Below are 20432 nucleotides of genomic sequence, written 5' to 3'. Positions count from 1 at the left end.
GTGTGTTTGGTGACAGCCCCCACTGCACACCCTGACGGGCACACCCAGGGCTGCCACGGCCACCGCCGGGCACGGTGACACCCGACACTGGGGGGACACTGGGGGGGCTCCCCAAGGCTGTGGGGCAGGATTCCAGGCACGGCTGTCACCCCCTGAGCCCGGGGAGCTGCACCAGCAAACCCCCAGACGGGCTGGGCCAGGCAGGCTGAGCTGGGTGAAGGCTCTCACCACAGCCAGGCAGGTTGGGGCTGTCCCGTCCTGCCTGGTGACACGGCCTTGGCACGGCCACATGGGACACGGGCCAGGGCCATTCCCTGGAAAAACGCTCCAGCTGTGGCTCCTGCCTGTCCCAGCTGCCTGTCCCACTGCCTGGCACGGGCACTTTGGGTGCAGAGGACCAGGGCTCGCCTCCCTCCAGGTGCCTGTTGAGTGCTGAGGCTGACAGGTTATTTATTCCCAGTTATTTAATCCAGGAGCATCTCCTGTGCTGCCAGGAAGCCCCTCAGGCACCCAGCCCTTCCTCCTGCTCCTGCCCAGCACAGCAGCTCCTGCAAGGAGAAGCAAACACCGGGAAGCTGAGGCGAGCCTCGGGAAGCACCAGGAGCGCTGCTGGCGTTGTCCCTGTGTCCCTGCTGCTGCTCCAGAGGTCAGAGCGTGCTGGGATGTGCGTGTGGGGGCAAAGAAAGGCAATGCAGGCCTCGGGGGGACATTCAGAGCGTGATATATTCAGCAGGGGGGCACACGGGGCAGGACGTGTCCCGCAGGCAGACACAGCTTTAGCTCTTTACGGTTACACGGAAACTCTGCAACAGTTATGTTATAGTTAGAAAAAATACACTGTACCCAACGAACATTATCTCACGTACAATCAATTTAAACATTTAAATTGATTATAATTTTGCTAAAATATTAACACAAGTACTGTTTGTGCTGCTAAAGTTTCAGTGTTCCCTCTAAGGAAAATATTGCTACAGTTCTACCGTACCCTGTATTAAAATCCTCGGGGTTTTTGTTTTTCTTTCCCAGCAAAACTGACTCCACAAAACCACAAAGATCCCGGAATCCCTCGAGGCTGACACTGCTCTGGGCTGGGGTGTCGTGGTCAGGCACCTGTGAGGGGCTGGGCACAGCCAGGACCTGAAGCCAAGGCAAGGAACGTGTGGTGACCTGGGCATGATCGGCTGCTCAATTAGTGCACTTATCTGCTGCTCATTAATTAGCGCCCCAATCTGCGACTCAGCAGCAGGACGAGCTGTGGCGGTGGTGACAGGCCCTGTGGCAGGGAGGGGACAGCACAGGCAGTGGCTATTGCTCCTCTCGAGGTCACAAGGCAGCGGTGGCTCTGCCGGCAGGAGCTGGAGCCTCCAGGGATGGAGCTGCCACCCCCGGGCTGGGAATTCAAGTTTCAGCCCTCGGTGACACAGCCTGGAGCAGCTGCCACACGGGCAGGGAAAGCTGGCAGGGGGCTGAACATTCCCTCCTTCCCTTTGTTCTTTGCAGCTGAACCCCCAGCCTGAGCCTCCCTCCTGGATGCTTTCCACTGACTCTTCCCACACCAAGCACGGGTGTGAGCCCACACGGGATGGACTCCAATGGCCTGTGAAGCCCTTCCAGCTCCCTGCCTGAATCCCTCTTTTCTGGAGGCTGCAGGGTGACACACGTGTCCCCACCCGGGGTTCTGCTGCAGCTGACAGATGGTGGCTGCTCCCAGAATAAAAATACAAGTCCAATAATGCTCCTAATGGCCTTGGATGTCGAGTCTGAGCCCCTCACCTCGGTCCTCACCTCTCCAGGGTGGGGACGTGTCAGCGCTGCCAACCAAAAATTCCTTAGGAATTCACACATTTCCCAATCCCCCACGAGGAAACGGAACCACAAAGTGCCCCATTCCCACTGATCACAGGCTATTCCCAGCTAGCAACCAGCTCCTGCTGGTTTCCATTTCAAACAGCAACTTTTCAAACCCTCAACCAGAACCTGCTGAAGTGTAGAAGCCCTCTGGATATTGATCCCATCCCCGGCCTGCTGTGCCCCTCCTGTGCCTCTAAACCAAGTTTGGAAACAGCTGTTTGGATATTTGTACAGCAAGTATATACAAAGGAAAAGAACACAGACACCACTGACTCCCCGTGAATTTGGCACTTCCCTGGAGCCTGGACTGGAAGCTCCACAGCGGGAGCAGCCAGGGCCAGCTCCCCCCCCTGCCCACCCACCCTCGGTGGATTCTGTGTTAGCTCTGGAAGAACGAGATAAGGATTCCTCAGCTGCTGTTTTCTAAGAGGAAAAGGTGTCCTGGGCTTTCCCGGCAGAGCTCGGAGGGGACATTTCCTCCTCCTCCTCCTCCTCCTCCTCCTCCTCCTCCTCCCCACCTGCAGGTGATGTGGTACCAACCTTCCTTCCTCCTGGCTTAGAGGGAACACTGCTTTTAGAAACCCTGGGACAGGTAAGACAAGAACCAATACCACTGTACAGAATTCACTGCACAACGAGCTAATAAAGGGACCCGGCACTGACTCGCCACGGCAAGGAAACGGGGCTGGGGACACCGGGGACAGGGCGGGGGTGGCCCCGCCGCAGCCCCTCAGTACGCTGGCACTTGGTAACCTTTGGGGTTGGCCTCTAAGGTCTCGCTGAAGGGCGGGCTCTGGTAGGTCTCCGTGCTCTCCACGCCGCTGCCGCCGGGGTAGCCGGGGTAGGAGGCGCTGGGCTCGGTGCCGAACTGCTCGGTGGCGAACAGGGACATGTCCGTGCCCAGGCGGTACCGCTGCAGCGCCCGCAGCGCCAGCACCACCTGCGGCGGCGAGGGACAGCGAGGGACAGCGTCACACGGGGCAGGGCTGCGACCCCACTGCACCCCGGAACCCCCCCGGAACCCCCAAGCATCCTGTGTCTCACCAGCATCACCCCCGGACCTCCCAGGATCCCCAAACCCCCAGGACCTTGAATCCCACCAGGACCCCATGTCCTCCCAGGGTCCCCCAAACCTCGCATCCCACCAGGACCCCATTTCCTCCAAGGACGCCCCAAACCCCCAGGACCTCAAATCCCACCAGGACCCCTCCCAAGACCCTACAGTCCTCGCATTCCCCCAGGACCCCAAGTCCCCCCGAGACCCTACAGCCCCCCGGAGCCCACATCCCCCAGCACCCCACATCCCCCCATCACCCCACATCCCCCAGCACCCCACACCCCCCATCACCCCACACCCCCCCATCACCCCAAATCCCCCCAGCACCCCAAATCCCCCCAGCACCCCACAACCCCCAGCACCCCACATCCCCCATCACCCCACAACCCCCAGCACCCCACAACCCCCAGCACCCCAAATCCCCCCAGCACCCCACAACCCCCAGCACCCCAAATCCCCCCAGCACCCCACATCTCCCCATCACCCCACATCCCCCCATCACCCCACATCCCCATTCCCTGCAGAGCACCGAGCCCACGCAGCACCCCACATGCTGCCACCCCACTCCGTTGTAGCCCAGAGCCAGCCCAGCCCCAAACCCCACGGGAACACTCCAGGGGCCATTTCTGTGGGGCAGGGTGACCCCCAGAGCTCTGCCTGGGCTGGGGGGCCCTGGCCGGGCACATCTGGCACTGCTGGCCCAAATAAACACATCTGCCGTGGGGAGGGCGAGCTGCCGAGGGCCAGCCCAGGAAAATAGGTCAGTTCTGCCGAGAGTCCTCCAGCCCTTTCCAGGTTGCTGGAATTGAGGCTGCAAACGGTGGGAAAGCCGGGAGGGCCCCGCGCTCCTCTCCTTCCAGGAGGCTTCATTAACAACTCAATTAGTTTGTAAATGACGTTCTGAGGAGGCTAAAAAATGTCTGTAAGGGCCAGGAACGGCTTCCCAAGCATGGCAGCCATCCTCTGGGATGGGGCAGGGTGACAGCAGTGTCCCCACTGCCCTCCTGGGGTGGGAGCAGATGCCGATGGGATGGGGAGCATCCCCCCCACTGCCCTGCCCCGTGGCAGGGATGGGGAAGAGCTGGGATTAAAAGAGATTTATTGGGATAATCATAAAGCAGGGAGCAGCTAAACTGGGGAGAACTGGAGCCAGGCTTGCTGCTGCAAAGCCTGGCACTGGCTTTTGCCCCAGTTCTTTTGGGCCAATATGGAATTAGGGCACATCCCAGGGCTCTGTGCCCAGGGGAAGCTGGGGGGAACCCAGAGCCATCCCTGCCTCCCCACACACAGCTCTGGGCTGGGATCCCCCTGCCTGGCACAGCCCCCCAGCCCACGTGGGGTCCAGGTGAGCCCCAGGGCTTCTCACAGCCCTGGCTGGGGTCCCTCTGCCCAGGTGGAGCTGGAAATGGGATCAAGGGGGGTTTCTAAGCCCCTTCTCCAGGTGCACAGCAGAGGGGCCAGGCTGGTCTGGCCCAGGAGGAGCTGATGAGCCTGAGAGCTCCCAAAGTCCCCCAGCCACCCCATGAAGCTGCTCAGTGCAGAGATCTGCTCCTGGGCACTCTCTGCCTCCAACGAGGGCCTGAAATCAGGGCAGCTCGTGGCTGGCCACACCTTTTCAACGAGAACAAAACCTCCCAACCTCAGGAGAAAGGGAAGCCTGGAATTCCCCAGGCAGAGGAGACTGAGCTGAGGCTCCCCTGGTGAGAAACCACCAGTGCCACGTGTGCAGGCTCCCCAGCAGAGCCCCTCAGCACCCAGCAGGATTCACTTCTGCAAAGGCAGCCTGCCCCAGCAGCTCAGGGCAGGTTTCGTTTCTGCTCTGCCCCCCAGCCCCTCACCCAGATGATGATGGAGAAGAAGGAGAAGGTGATGGCCGCCCGCGCCGCGTCCGCGCCCTGCGCGAAGCCCCGCGTCAGCGTCGTCCTCTGCCACTGGTTGGCCAGGAAGCAGAAGGCCACAAACCACAGGAAGGCCAGGAAACCTGCAGGGAACACGGAGTCTGAAACGCAGGGAACCCTCAGAACTCTGGGGGTGCAAGGCAAAGCTTAGCCTTAAACCCAGGATTTGATCTGAGACCCCGGGCGAGGCTCCCAGACTGAGGTGCCAGAAGGGAGAATGAGGGTTTATGGTTTAAAGCAGAGAGGTGTTAAGCTAAGTAGAAGAAAGTTTAGAGTTTTGAAGTGTAGTACTGTAAGTTTGTGTGTCATCACTGGATTGGCTAAGAAAGCTTACACAGCAGCCTGGGACAGTGGGAGGTGGGCCTGCCATGGCAGGGGTGGGATGAGATGGATTTTAATGCCCCTCCCAACCCAAACCATTCTGTAATTCTGTGATTCCATGACACGTGAGAGCTCTGCTCATCCCTGCAGAGAATCCCCCTAGGCCTGTGGAGCTGAGCAGAAACACTCTGGTGATTATTTGATTATTCCTGCCTGGAAGCAAAGCTGGCTGAGCAAGATAGGGCTGCAGCTGCCCTAATTCCATCCCCAGCCACCAGCACTGCCCAGAGCCAAGCAGCTCAGGGCACAGCCAAGGAAAAGCCAGGAGCACGCAGGGCCAGCAGCAGGGGTGTTCTCCAGCTCTGGGAAGAGGAGCTGCACCATCTGGACCCTCCCATGGTGCTGCTTTCAGGGTCTCCATCAGATTCGGGGTGTCAGTGCACACGTGGATGTTGGGAGTGCTCAGCTGCCCAGCAGCTCCCAAGGATCATCAGCACATCAGGATGAGCAGCCAGTCCCTGTCTGACTGCAGGGAGAGCAGAACCTTCCTTTATTCCCATTTATTCCCATTTATTCCCATTTATTCCCATTTATTCCCATTTCTCTTGCCAGTTTTCCCTAAATATGCTATAAAATGCCTGGGAGCAACCCCACCGAGTGCTGGAGGTGCAGAGCTCAAGGCCATTAATTCAGAATTTGCTCCTAACTGCACTTTAAGACACATTCCTTGTCTCCTCATGGGCCTGGGAATTCCCATCCACCAGTTCTGGCCCTGGAAGGAATCCTCCCTTCACAGGAAGGATCAGGCAGCTTTCCTTTTCCAAATGACAGCTTCAGCAACTGCAGCCAAGCCTGTCACCAAACCCACCCAAATCTCTGCACAAGCATTTTCACTTCCCTTCAGGACAGTGACTGGCTGCCAGCACTAAAGGGCAGAGATTTACTGGGATTTACTCCTTAAAGGTCAGCCTTTAACCCAGGGATGTTTTCTGTCCCCTGCTGTCACAAGGGGGCTTCCCCAGCAGCTCCTCCCTGGAACAGGAACCAGCTCCAACCCTACATGTGGCCCTCAGCCACTGCTCAGAATCCCACTGGGGGCTCTTTGGGAGTCAAAAACCCAGAGGGGAAACAAGAGCAGCTCCCAAAGGTTAATTCCCACTGTGGGAGCAGCTGGATGGCTCAGGGACAGGGCTGGGGACATGGGGCTGGCACAAGGGACGTGGGGCTGGCACTGGTTAGGCTCAGGGACAGGGCTGGGGTCACAGAGCTGGCACAAGGGACATGGGGCTGGCACTGGTTAGGCTCAGGGACAGGGCTGGGACATGGGGCTGGCACAGGGGACATGGGGCTGGCACTGGTTAGGCTCAGGGACAGGGCTGGGGTCACAGGGCTGGCACAGGGGACTGGCACTGGGGCTGGCACAGGTTTGTGCAGGGGAAATTGTTCCTGTGTTACCCCTGGACCCAGTGCAGCTCACCCTCCCTGGCAGGACACTGCCACTGCTGCCCTGCCCACCGTGTCCCCAGTGCCACCCCTGCCGCGGTGGCACCCCGGGCTGTCAGGAGTTAAAATGACATCATGCAGAGCCCGGAGGCAGCACGGCTGCGCTGGGTACTGCAGCTGCCAAACCCCTCTGCAGCACCGACCTTCCCCAGGCCGGAGCCAGCAGCAGCTGCAGCAGGAGAGGCTGGGCAGCCCTGCCTGGGCAGCAGGGGGATTGTCCCAGTGCCACGGGCAGGGCAGGGGGCACTGCCAGCGCAGGGGAGGGGGTCGGGCATGGCCAGCACCCCCAGAATAGCAGCCAGGTGTGGGTGATGCTTGGACACGAATTTTGAAGCCCTCTGAGAGGGCTGAGCTGGCAGTGAGGGGTGAGGCTCATGTGCCAGCCCCAGCTCGGCTGGAGCAGCAGCTCCTCTGCCTCCAGCACCCCGGGAAAGGAGAGCCCAGGGAACAGCCCGGCAGGTAAGGGTCACTGGAGGAGATAAGGATCACTGGAGGAGATAAGGATCACTGGAAGAGATAAGGATCCTTGGAGGAGATAAGGATCACTGGAGGAGATAAGGATCACTGGAGGAGATAAGGATCACTGGAGGAGATAAGGATCACTGGAGGAGATAAGAATCACTTGAGGAGATAAGGATCCTTGGAGGAGATAAGGATCCTTGGAGGAGATAAGGATCACTGGAGGAGATAAGGATTACTGGAGGAGATAAGGATCACTGGAGGAGATAAGGATCACTGGAGGAGATAAGGATCCTTGGAGGAGATAAGGATCCTTGGAGGAGATAAGGATTACTGGAGGAGATAAGGATCACTGGAGGAGATAAGGATCACTGGAGGAGATAAGGATCCTTGGAGGAGATAAGGATCACTGGAGGAGATAAGGATCACTGGAGGAGATAAGGATCACTGGAGGAGATAAGGATCCTTGGAGGAGATAAGGATCACTGGAGGAGATAAGGATCACTGGAGGAGATAAGGATCCTTGGAGGAGATAAGGATCACTGGAGGAGATAAGGATTACTGGAGGAGATAAGGATCACTGGAGGAGATAAGGATCACTGGAGGAGATAAGGATCCTTGGAGGAGATAAGGATCACTGGAGGAGATAAGGATCACTGGAGGAGATAAGGATCCTTGGAGGAGATAAGGATCATTGGAGGAGATAAGGATCCTTGGAGGAGATAAGGATCCTTGGAGGAGATAAGGATCACTGGAGGAGATTAGGATCACTGGAGGAGATAAGGATCATTGAGGGGTCTGCAGACAGTGTGTTACCACCCTAATCACAGCTGCTCTCCAGCAAACGCCTGTCCATGGGAACAGCTGGAGGAGCAGCTGGAAGAGAAGGCTGCAAATGCTGCTTTCAGGGTGGTGGCCCTGCCTGAAGCCCCACCTGTGGCCCAGAGCCACCACCAGTTACTGCCCAGGTGCATTTTAGGAGAAGGTTCTTCCCTGTGAGGGTGGAAGAGGCCCAGGGTGCCCAGAGCAGCTGTGGCTGCCCCTGGAGCCCTGCAAGGGTTTAGCTGGGTCTGGGCACCCTGGTCTAGTGAAGGTGGAACTCCAGGGGTTTAACTTCCCTTCCAAAAAACCCTTCCAGGATCTGATGGTTCTCTCACTTCTGCTCTCAGTGCATCCACCACAGGGACAAAGGGGAGAGGAGGCAGGGGGTGAGAGCAGTGCCAGCTCCCCGGGGCTGGCAGGGAGCAGAGGCTGCCAGGGTGGGAGGAGGATCCCAGCCTGGCTCGGTGACACACAGCAGCAGCCACGGGAGGGATATGGTGTCCCCCTTCTGCTGGAACCCAGGGATTTCAGGCACCAAGCCCCACGGAAGGAGCTGTAAATTTTATCTAACAAGGGCTGGATGCTCCAGCACCTCGGAAATGAGCTTTGCAGCCAGGAGAGAACACCTGAACAACAGGCAAGGCAGGGAGGTGATGATGGATGTCCTCACATGGGACAGAGAGCCATCAGGGAGCTTGTGCTGGATAAATCAGACTGTGAACAGAGGCTGGCAGGGCAGAGCAGCAGTGCAAAGGGAGCCAGGCAGCTGCCAGGGCAGGGCAGAGCACGGTCCCTGCCAGCCCTGCCTGCTCCTGCCTGCAGGAGGGCACAGCAGGTCCCAGGGCAGCCCCAGCTGCACAGAGCTGCTCCTGCTCTGCCCCAAAGCCGTGCACAAAGTGAAACCAGACCCGAGGCAGCTGCTGGAACCACCTTTGCTTTCTGAGAGCCAGAGCAGGAGGTGTGGGCAGGTAAAACCCCCGTGTGGGCTCTGAGATGGGCCCACCGAGCCTCACCCCTGCGGGCGGCCTCACCAAACCCAGCTCAGTGAGCACCTGCAGAGTGAGGACACCCCACTGTCCCCAGCCACCACATCTGCCTTCCTCAGTGTCACCGAGCCCGTGGCTGCATGGGACAACTCCCCTGCCACCCGTGCTGTCCCCAGCCAAGGCACAGGAGTGGTGCCAGGCCACGGGAGGAGCTGGGAAGGCTCCAGAAAGGAGGGGCAGGGCACAGAAATGAGCCCAGGGAGGCAGGGCAGGGCAGGGCAGAGCAGGGCAGGGCAGGGCAGGGCAGGGCAGGGCAGGGCAGGGCAGGGAAGGGAAGGGCAGGGAAGGGCAGGGCAGGGAAGGGCAGGAAAGGGCAGGGCAGAGCAGGGTAGGGCAGGGCAGGGCAGGGCAGGGAAGGGCAGGGAAGGGCAGGGAAGGAAAGGGCAGGAAAGGGCAGGGAAGGGCAGGGTAGGGCAGGGCAGGGCAGGAAAGGGCAGGGCAGAGCAGGGCAGGGCAGGGCAGGGCAGAGCAGAGCAGAGCAGGGCAGGGCAGGGCAGGGCAGGGCAGGACAGGACAGGACAGGGCACAGAAATGAGCCCAGGGCAGGGCAGGGCAGGGCAGAGCAGGAAAGGGCAGGGCAGAGCAGGGCAGGGCAGAGCAGGGCAGGAAAGGGCAGGAAAGGGCAGAGCAGGGCAGAGCAGGGCAGGGCAGGGCAGAGCAGAGCAGAGTTAACCCAAACAGAGCAGAGCAGACACAAGCAGAGCAGAGCAGAGCAGGGCAGGGCAGGAAAGGGCAGAGCAGAGCAGGGCAGGGCAGAGCAGAGCAGAGCAGGGCAGAGCAGACCCAAGCAGAGCAGACACAAGCAGAGCAGAGCAGGGCAGAGCAGAGCAGGGCAGGGCAGGGCAGAGCAGACACAAGCAGAGCAGAGCAGGGCAGGGCAGGGCAGAGCAGACCCAAGCAGAGCAGAGCAGGGTACCTGAGAAGCCCAGGTCCAGCAGCACGGCCCGTTTGCGGTCCTTGACGCTGCTGATCTGCTGGAAGTGCAGGTCCAGCACGAAGAAGAAGATGCAGCCGAAGAAGGCGATGACGCCCACGGCGATGCCGTAGCTGCAGGCGCTCTCATTCTCGTTGAAGATGCAGAGCAGCTCGGGGTGCTGGCTGTCCTTGTTCACGTAGCACTCGTTCACGATGGAGCCGAAGACCACGATGGAGAAGATCTGCAGGGGTGAGCAGAGAGCACAGCTGGCTGCTGGTGGCACTGACCTCGGCTCCCCAGCAGCAGTGACAATCCCCCACCCCGTGGCAACGTGGCCTTTGTCAGACACAACCCGGCTCTGCTCTGGTTGGTGGCTCCAGGCTGCACCGGGGTGTTCCTCTGGGAGGTGGGACCTCCTCCTGCCTTCCAGGGCCCTGCTGTGCAGAGTGCTGTAAGGACCTGCTTCTCCAGACACGCTGGGGAGGGAAAAGATTCCCAGGTGGGGCAGGTCCTGCACAGCCTCTGTGCCGTGCTGCTCTCTGCTGCCAGGCTGGCACCAAAAAGCCCCTGGTGTCACCAGGGACAGGGGGCAACCGAGCAGCTGAGCCAGGGAAGGGCTGGATGGCTGCTGGAGGGGACAGGGGACATGTGTGGGGAGGTGGCACAGGGGCACAGGCTGCCCTGGGAGCAGCAGGGTGATTTTTTAGCAGGGGGCAGCTCCTGAATCCATTACCAGTGACCTGCTTGGGCCCAGGAGGGACAGAAGGGCAGGGGCTGCTGGGGCTGCCCAGATGGCCATGCTGGCACCACAGGTGCCACACCCTGTCACAGCCCTGTCACACCCTGTCACACCCCTGCAGGTGGGGAAGGAGCCATGGCTGTGGCTGCCTCAGGTGACACCAGCCCCTGCTGCACGCCCCAGGAATTCCCTCACCCCCAAAGGCAGGAGGGGAGGCTGCAGGAGCAGCAGAATCTGCTCTGGATCCTGCTCTGGATCCTGCCTGGATCCTGCCTGGATCCTGCTCTGGATCCCACCTTAGATCTTCCCTGGATCCTGCCCTGGATCCTGCTCTGGATCCCTCCCTGGATCCTGCCTGGATCCTGCTCTGGATCCCACCCTAGATCTTCCCTGGATCCTGCCTGGATCCTGCCTGGATCCTGCTCTGGATCACGCCCTAGATTTTCCCTGGATCCTGCCTGGATCCTGCCTGGATCCCACCCTAGATCTTCCCTGGATCCTGCCTGGATCCTGCTCTGGATCCCACCCTAGATCTTCCCTGGATCCCACCCTAGATCTTCCCTGGATCCTGCCTGTATCCTCCCTGGATCCTGCCTGGATCCCTCCCTGGATCCTGCTCTGGATCCTGCCTGGATCCTGCCTGGATCCCTCCCTGGATCCTGCCTTGGATCTTCCCTGGATCCCTCCCTGTATCCTGCCCTGGATCCCACCCTGGATCCTGCCTGGATCCCACCCTAGATCTTCCCTGGATCCTGCCTGGATCCCGCCCTGGATGCCTGGGAAGGGGCTGTGAGCAGGGCAGGGCAGGCACATCTCCCTCACACTGGGAGCCTCTGATCTCACCCCTGCCAGCACCAGCAGCCCCGCTGGCTCCCTCCCGAGGCACGCCGGGCAGGCAGAGATGAGAGGCTCCTCCAGCTCTCCCAGGAGCAGCTGGGGACGGGCACAGGGCACCTGCAGGGACAGCACGACGAGACAGGGACAGGTGACACTGGGTGCACCCTGTTCCTCACTGGTGCTGTGCTTGGGGAGCAGCTGGGATGGCCCAGCATCATCATATCATCATCATCACCACCAGTATCTTCATGGCCATCATCACCACCATCCTCACCATCACCATCCTCATCACCATCCCCACCCTCCTCATCCTCCCACGCTCGCCCAGGAGGGGCTGTGTGTAAGGCACAAACAACAACAAACAGCTCCAATCGTTTCCCCAGAGCTTTGGCAGCAGCTGTAACATCAGCAGTTGTAAAAATCTGCTCATAAATAATGCAAAATTGTTATTTACCATCAGAAATAGCAGCAGCATTTATGAAGCAGGCCCTGGGAAGAAGTAATGTGATTCTGGAAAACATGAATAATTGAGGACCTCTGATTCCACACCATTACTTCTCTGGCAGGCCAGCAAACTTGTACTCAGCTGCTCTGAGAAGTTCCTCTCAGCCCTCCCAGCATGAACACATTTCAGTGTACACAACACAGCACAGGCAGCTTTTCCTTGGGAGGCCAGAGGAGCCACAAATTCCACGTGCACACACTTGATAGATGAGCTCAAGACATCAGCACTGCCTGGAATATTCCTGTCAGAACGAGCCTTTCCCTGGGTTACCTCTCCCTCACCCCAGGACTGTCATGTTATGGTTTTTCTTAAAAAACCCACTGGTGCTGGTGAAACGTTTTAATGAGAATAAATTTGGTGTTGTCTTTCTAAGTATAGATGAAAAAGTGCTTTTATTTTAGGAAAACGTGGGTAGATGAAATAAATGTGGGCAGGGAAATAAACCCCCAGTGTTTTTTTTGAAGTTCCCACAGAACAAGTGCATTTTCCCCACCACCTTCACCAACCACAGTGGCTCAAAGCCCCAGCCAGCTCATCAGAGACTTGAAAGGGAAAACACAAGGTCAGATTTTCCACTGTGAGCGAGGTTTGGTGGGCCTGAGCAGCATCTCAGAGGATTTGCACAGGAGCCTTCACAGGACACTTCATTTTCCAGCTGAACAACCCAACTCCACCAGCAACAAATTCTGCTTTTCCTGGCTGAACCGGTGCAAGGCACAGCATAAAACTGGATTGTGCCCAGGCAGCCCGGTGGGAAATTGCATTTTCCATCCTTGCATCCTGCCAGAGCTGCCATGGGGATGTGCTGGCAGCTCGGGGGCTCCTGGTGTGGGGGTTCCTGAGTGCTGGGAGCCCCAGCTCCAGCAGACCACGAGTGCTGCCCTGCCTGTGGCTGCAGGGGAATGGAAGGAGGAAAGCTCTTCTCTCCCATCCCTTCCATTCAGAGCTGCCCCACAGCACACAGAGGAGCCCCCCTGGAGGGAGCAGAGCAGCCCCCAGCCCCACGGGGACGTGGAGGGGCTGCTCGTGCAGAGGGAGCTGGGGCTCCACCACACCTGGAGCCTCTGGGACCTCTCCTGTTGGGGGAGACCCCAGCACAGCTCCCCCAGTTCAGAGTCCAAGCCAGGAGAGACACCTCTCCAGGCCAGGCAGCATTTCTGTGACACAGGACAGGGGGACAGGGCAGTGGGACAGGGCAGGGGGACAAGACAGGGGGACAGGACAGGGGGACAGGGCAGTGGGACAGGGCAGTGGGACAGGACAGTGGGACAGGACAGTGGGACAGGACAGGGGAACAGGACAGGGGGACAAGACAGGGGGACAGGACAGGGGGACAGGGCAGTGGGACAGGGCAGTGGGACAGGGCAGGGGGACAGGACAGTGGGACAGGGCAGTGGGACAGGACAGTGGGACAGGACAGTGGGACAGGACAGTGGGACAGGACAGTGGGACAGGGCAGGGGGACAGGACAGGGGGACAGTCTCTCTGCTCAGAGGATGGGCAGCCCTGGCACAGGGTGTCCATAGAAGCTGGAGCTGCCCTGGATCCCTGGCAGTGTCCCAGGCCAGGCTGGACAGGGCTGGAGCAGCCTGGGACAGTGGAAGTTGTCCCTAAACATGGCAGGGGTGGCACTGGGTGGGCTTTAAGGCTCCTTCCAACCCAAACCCTCCCAGGATTCTGCTGGCCCCGTCAGGCCCCTGCAGGTCCCAGGTGCTGGGAGCCTGCTGTGCCCAGATGGAGACACCTTTCAGGTGTGATGGAGCTGGAGCTGTGTCTGCCTCCCTGCAGCACATTTTGCCATCTGGAGGATGCTGGCTGGCCAGGCTGCCTGCCTTTCTCCTGGAGTTGTGCTCTGCAGACCCCCGTTCCCTCCAGCAGCTCCAGCAGCCTGGAGCCCAGCACACACAGAGTTTTCTCCCTGCTGCTCTCAGCTTTCTGCAGCCCATGCCCTAAAATGTGCCTCAGCAGACCTCGCAGCCTGAGCAGAGCCAGGCAAGGGAAACAAGCAGCAAACACAGGAGAGCAGGAGCTGAGCTTGGGTGGGAGCTGCCAGCCATCTTAAGGTGAGCATTTCCCACTGCTGAGGAGCTGCTCTTGCACTTGGGACCTATAAAAAACAGCAGCAGAAGGTGTGGGGTGGCAGAGACTGCAGAGCCCAGCCCTGGTTACACACACACTCATGTTGGTGTGGAGGAGATGGAGTGCACGAGCAGGAACAGCCCAGAGCTCCTTTCCTCTGCTCTGGCTCCTGCCCACGGGCTCAGAGAGCCAGGCCAAGCTCTGGAGATCCCTCACTGCCTCCCAAACACCTCCTGCTCAGCTCCCTGCCCTCCTCAGAGGGAAGGAGGCACCACCAAACGGGAAAGGAAAGCAATTCAGGTCGAATTAGCAGAGGCCAAATCCTGCTTAGCACCGAGTGTTTCCCTGAGCCCCTCTAAGCCCTGGGCTGGGCACGGGGCTGGCACAGATCCCCTGGCACGGGGGGCAGCCAGCCCCAGGGCCCCCTGCAGTTCATCCTCACAGCACGGGGAGGTTCCAGCACTGATCTGCACCAGCTCTTGGGGGCTGTGAAGACCAAAGCTCAGCTCCAGGCAGCGCCAGATCTCCCACAGGACCGCGGAGATGGCACCAAGGGAAGGCCTGCTGTGGTGCTGGCACAGAGAGAGCTGGGCTGATGCTGGCTCTAAGAGGTTCAGGGCCACGTTCACCAGGCTAGTCAGCTTGGGAGGATGTCTGTTGATGACCACATGACTGATCTTTCCTGAATTACTTTTTCTGATGTGGTAAGAGATGCTGGCTGAGACACAGCGTTCATTCAAGGCTCCCAATCTCGTCCTGCAATCTGAGCACATGGCACACCAGCAGGGCTTGAAACCAGAGATGACAGGAGCATGACAATTCAGAACCATTTTAAACTCAGATGCAGCAAAGGTCCCCTATAATTCCATTATCAAAATGTTAAGTTTAAGTTCTGCCTTTAATCCATAGCCTGCAGAAAGAGAAAATTAAGGCAGAAATCTGATGACCCTTCTGAAAAGTGGTCAGGGCTGAAGTCTGAGGCAGCTCAGATCATCCTAATGACTCTGAGAATTGCTGGGGGCTCCTGGAGAGCCAGAGCAGCCTTGGAGCTCTTCCCTAAGAGCCCTGAGTGCTCAGGAGTCAGTGAAACCCCTGAGGAGCCATCCAGAGCTCATTCCCTGCACTTCTGCTGAGCTCCAGGGAGGCAGGGATGGGATGGGATGGGATGGGATGGGATGGGATGGGATGGGATGGGATGGGATGGGATGGGGTGGGATGGGATGGGATGGGATGGGATGGGGTGGGATGGGATGGGATGGGATGGGATGGGGTGGGATGGGATGGGATGGGATGGGATGGGATGGGATGGGATGGGATGGGATGGGATGGATGTGGTGGGATGGATGGGATGGGATGGGATGGGATGGGATGGGATGGGATGGGATGGATGTGGTGGGATGGATGGGATGGATGAGTCAGAGGGTGAGGATGCACTGATGGGACCCAGCACTGAGCTTCTGCTGCTGCTCTGCACGGAATCACAGGAACTGCTGGAAAAGTTTACCAGAATATTTTCCAAAACTGCTTTTAAAAGCCAAACCTAAGCCTGTGTTAAATGAACAATTGCCCTGAGGAGTTGAGTGGCCACTTGAAAGTCTGGCTGGCAGGGGCAGTGACAGAGAAAGGAGCTCATGGTTCTGCAGGCAGCCCTCATGAATATCGACTCTGTTGGGCTGTGCAAAATGTCTCAAAAGGAAACCACAAGAGCGATCACATCTTCATCTGACAAACTGCATCAGACAGAGGGGGAAGAGATGAATGAGGAACTGCTAAATGGTTCTTTCCAGCTTTTGATTTTGCAGCTCAAGGCAGGAGAGGTGTTTTTCCCCCTCAGAACTCAGAGTTACTCCCCCAGGGGGAGGCAGGACCAGGAATCCCCTTTGGGCACTGCTGACATTTGGGGATTTCTGTGCTGGTCACCATTCACCTGCCAGTCCCTCACATGTCTGCCAGCACAAGGTCCCCCAGGCAGCCACTGGAGTCCCAAAAAAGGGAACTGCACCTTCCTCTGGTGGTGGGAAGTCCCAGCAGTGGCCATCAGCCACACCAGCACGATCACTCATCTCAGGGACCTGGGGCTGGCCCCAATCCCAGTGGGATTTCTCCATCACCCCCACCCACCCCAGCCCAGGCAGGCAGCCCTTCCTGTCCCCAGGAGAAGCTGAGATCACCCCCAGAGCAAGGCTGGGTCTCTGCTGTGGGATCCAGCTGCTCAGGGTAACCAGGGCACCAAGCTGTGCTGCCGAGGCACGGGAAGGAAAACCACGTGAGAAATCCCACCCCAAAGCTGCCCTCAGCCCAGGGCTGGCCCAACACCCACCCGTGGCTGCTCTGTGCTCCCACAGGCAGCTCACCCCCCTGGCATGGCAGGCAGGGCAGCCTGGCAAGGTTCTGTTTGCTCTGGCAACCAGGGATGGCACGCTGGGCATCAGCTCCAGCTCTGGCCCGGCCACCAGCACGGATGTCACCACGTGCCACAGCACTGCCACTCACCCAGGGCAGCAGCAAGGAAGGCAGCAGAGACCCCAGCAGAGCCTTTGGCTGCCTCCCCCACCCAATCTCTCCGTGCTGTGAGTGCAGCCCCAGCTCACACTGGGCAGGAGCCACAGATGCTGAATTGGTTTAACTGGGAACTGGGCTGAGACACCAAATTGGGGCTCTGAACCCCCAGGCTGGAGAGGTGATGAGCCCTGACAGATCTGCCAGGGAGTGTGAGACTGGGAAAGGCCTCCAAAGGGAGCTCCCCCAACCCACTGAAAAGAGCAAAACCTGCCTTTTTGCCCAGTGGGCTTTGGCCAACTCTGAGTGCTGCCAACACCTGTGGGATGGCAGCGTGCTCATCCCAGTTTGTCCACACTGGTGGGCCCTGCACTTGTTTGGAGTTAAGCTGATGCATTTCTGTAGTTGTAAGCACTCGTTTGTCACTGATTCCCTGGGAGCACAGAGCCAGGGAAGGAGGGTGAATAAACCAGTGAATACGTACAGGAATATCTCCTAAGCAGGGATTTTTATTTTGTACCTATATTCCATGCTCTGGTCCAATCCCCTCCATCCAACAAGGATGGGGACCCCTCTGGGTGCAAGGTGGCACATTTATTTTCGGAGGAGCTGAGCTCACCAGATTGATTTAACTGTACCCAAACCCTAGACCACTGCCAGCAGCTTGCCAATGCCACTCAAGGAGGATCCAGGAGGATCCAGATGAAGTTTTCTTCTAGGAAACAACTGCTGCCCTGCACCTCAACCCTGCCCAAAATGCCCCATCCTGACCGAGATCCACACCACGTCCATGGATCTGGATGCCCCAGATCCATCCCTGGCCCCGTTTCTCCCCAGCAATGGAGCTGTGGGCCTTCTCCAAGCCCTGGGAAGGACAGCAGCTCCCACCAGGCACACACTGCAGCGTGTGGTTTAACTCTGAGCATGTGACTGCAGCTGGAATTGCTCATGTGCTGCTGCTGGGGCCTCTCCCAGGGCAGCCCCGGCCAGAGAGCCCCTCGGAGGCAGCGGCTGTGCCTGCTGGAAGGAGGGCAGCTGAGGACTGGCTGCACCTCCCCAGCCCAGCTTTGTGAGCTCCCTGCCTCGCTGAGCACTGCCACGGTGACACAGAGCCAGCACAGGTGTGACACGGGCGAGGACAAGCCCCAGGCTCATCCACAGCCTCCAGCCAAGCGCTGGAGCCAGGGGAGAGCTGGGCAGATCTTTCCCACAGCGGGGTTTTTGGGAAGGACCTGGCATTCCTGATCTGCCAAGGCCCTGCACACCTGCAGATCTCAGCGAAACGCCCGGCTGGGGGAGGCAAATCAGGGGCTGTCCTTAGCCCTGGGCATCGAGGCACCACGGCCCCAGGGGCACCCTGGGCACGGAGCACCAAAGCCTTCCTGAGCCCTGCACAGCCCATTCCACCTCCGGCTCCACGGTGGGAATTCACAGATGGGAAACGTCCAACAAACATCCTCTGGAGCTGGGCAGGGCCGGCTCCCGGATTTCTGTCACACACACGCATGCACGGAGCGTGGAAGGCAGGAAAATGTCCTCTGCCTCCCGCTCCGAGCTCCATCCTCCGGCACCGCACGGGAGCGGGGCAGCGGCGCATCCCGCCGCCGCTCCCGGCCCCATTCCCGAGGAAACTCCCTGCCAGCTCCCCGGGGAGCCGGCACTGCCCGCGGGGCTGGGCAGCGCCCGCCGCACCGGCAGCGCACCGAGCACCGGCACCGGCAGCGCACCGACACCGGGAACGATGCACCGGCTGCGGGCACGATGCACCTGAGCTGCCCATCGCCCCGGCACTGCCCGTCGCTCGAGCAGTGCCATCACCCGGGCACTGCCATCACCCGGGCACTGCCCGCAGCACCGGGCGCTGTCCCCGCACCGCCGCTGCCCATCCCCGCGCCGCCGCGGCCGTTCCGCCTTACCCAGGTGGTGACCCGGAGGAGGGTCTGCGGCTGCTTGAGGAAATCCACGGGGTCGATGGCCCCCCCCGCCCGGCCCGCTCCGAAGGACGCTCCTTCCATCTTCCCCCGCGCCCGCTCCGCGCCCAGCCGAGCCCCGCCGCGCGCGCCCCGCGCCGGCCGCGCGCCCGCCCCCCCCGCACCCCTCCCTCGTGGGCTCGTCCGCAGCGCCGCGTGCGGGCGGCGGGAGGAACCACCCGTCGGGTGGGGGGGGGGGGGCGAGAGGGGGTGGTGGGCACGGGCAGGTGCGCGCGGCCGGCGCGAGGGGGGCTCCCTGCGCTGCGCCCCCGACACCGGCATGGGGCTCCGGGCACTGTGACAGAGGGACAGCCACTGTCACCGAGCTGTGGGCATGGGCACTGTGACAGTGGGACAGGCACTGTCACCGGGATGTGGGCATGGGCACTGTGACAGTGGGACAGCCACTGTCACCGGGATGTGGGCATGGGCACTGTGACAGTGGGACAGCCACTGTCACCGAGCTGTGGGCATGGGCACTGTGACAGTGGGACAGGCACTGTCACCGGGATGTGGGCATGGGCACTGTGACAGTGGGACAGCCACTGTCACCGGGATGTGGGCACGGGCACTGTGACAGTGGGACAGCCACTGTCACCGGGATGTGGGCACAGGCACTGTGACAGTGGGACAGCCACTGTCACCGGGATGTGGGCACAGGCACTGTGACAGTGGGACAGGCATTGTCACCGAGCTGTAGGCATGGGCACTGTGACAGTGGGACAGTCACTGTCACTGAGCTGTGGGCACGGGTGATGTGACACCGTGACAGCCACTGTCACCGAGCTGTACGCAGGGGCATTGTGACAGTGGGACAGTTACTGTCACCGGGATGTGGGCATGGGCACTGTGACAGGCACTGTCACCGAGCTGTGGCCACCACAGCAGAGCTGTGAGCACTGTGGGTAACCAGTGCCGCTGTGCTGTGGCCATGGTCACCATGCTGTGGCCATGTCACTGTGCCATGGCTGGGGACACCACAGAACAGCCAGGACACCTTGCCACTGCCAGGGTCACTGTGCTGTTCCAGGAATGACCGTCCTGTGGTCACCGTGCTGCTTCTGGGGGTAGCGTGTCATGGGCAGGGGTGGGGTGTCCTTGCACAGGTCACCATCCCATGCCAGTGTCACCAGGCAATGGCAAAGGCTCCCTGTGAGCAGCTGTTGGCAGGAGGGCGATGCCATGGCCAGGAGCACAGGGAGGTCACCACGCTGCTCACTCACCTCAGCTGTGGGCACTGACCCTAAAATAAACACCCCTTCTGTGCCCAGCCCCCCAGAAAGGGTGGCTGTCACCCTTTGGGGACCCTCAGAGGCCCTGCAGCCGGGAGGGCTCTCAGACCTGGCACGAGCAGGGCTCTGCTGGCCACCCACCAGGGCCAAGGGCCGAGAGCAGAGGGCGAGGTTCGGCTGTTCTTGCTCTTTGCTGCTGCACATCTCAGCTGCTGCGAGAAAAGGGAAGCGAAATGGATGGGGCTGACCTCTCGCTTTCCTCACGCACGGAAGGAGCCACCCAGAGCTGCCCTGGGACGGGAGGAGGCCAAGCCCCATCCCTGCTCCCTCCCCATGGACAGCAGCGAGGAGGAAAAGGAAGAAGCTTAGAGGGAACCCCTCGATTAGTGCGGAGGGAGTTCCCCCCGCGGCTCCAGGACCGTGTCCCGAGCAGGTTTTGAGCACGGCGATGCTGATCCCGGTTCCATAGATACCGATGCCATGACAACCCTGACATCATCCCTGCTCCGGACGGGAGCTGCAGGGAAAGGCGCAGCCAGGAGGAGCCCGCCCGCCCTGCTGGCACGGGGCTGTGGGGCTGGGGTCTTCTCCCGGCCCCAGCACAGCTGCCCTGCCCTCTGCAGCCCCGTTCCCCTGGCAGGGACCGTGTCACTGCCTCGGCACACGGGGCACCTGGGGGGCAGGTGTGTCACACCCCT

General features: G+C 60.1%; 1 protein-coding gene across 1 annotated transcript; it reads right to left on the bottom strand.

Annotated features, from left to right (window-relative positions):
• Positions 1 to 705: 705 nt before the first annotated feature.
• On the bottom strand, positions 706 to 18582 carry SYNGR3 (synaptogyrin 3). Its single transcript, XM_059862048.1, has 4 exons — positions 18449 to 18582; positions 9874 to 10114; positions 4747 to 4889; positions 706 to 2791 (listed from the first exon to the last, which is right to left on the bottom strand). The coding sequence occupies exons 1-4, from the start codon at positions 18545 to 18547 to the stop codon at positions 2582 to 2584; spliced, it is 693 nt and encodes a 230-aa protein (XP_059718031.1). The 5' UTR covers positions 18548 to 18582; the 3' UTR covers positions 706 to 2581.
• Between the last annotated feature and the right edge of the window lie 1850 nt (positions 18583 to 20432).

The sequence above is a fragment of the Haemorhous mexicanus genome, chromosome 17 (assembly GCF_027477595.1).
Source record: "Haemorhous mexicanus isolate bHaeMex1 chromosome 17, bHaeMex1.pri, whole genome shotgun sequence".
Classification (NCBI taxonomy): domain Eukaryota; kingdom Metazoa; phylum Chordata; class Aves; order Passeriformes; family Fringillidae; genus Haemorhous; species Haemorhous mexicanus.
The sequence above is the reverse complement of the archived record's forward strand: the minus strand, read 5'-3'. Positions and strand labels throughout refer to the sequence as shown.

What these genes read in the sequence shown, in the direction of transcription:
- SYNGR3 (XM_059862048.1), bottom strand. Translation starts at nt 18,547, where the DNA reads ATGGAAGGAGCGTCCTTCGGAGCGGGCCGGGCGGGGGGGGCCATCGAC. An exon ending in TCCTCCGGGTCACCACCTGG is followed by an intron (nt 10,115 to 18,448) that starts GTAAGGCGGAAC and finishes TCACCCCTGCAG; the next exon opens with ATCTTCTCCATCGTGGTCTT. An exon ending in GCTGGACCTGGGCTTCTCAG is followed by an intron (nt 4,890 to 9,873) that starts GTACCCTGCTCT and finishes TGTTCCCTGCAG; the next exon opens with GTTTCCTGGCCTTCCTGTGG.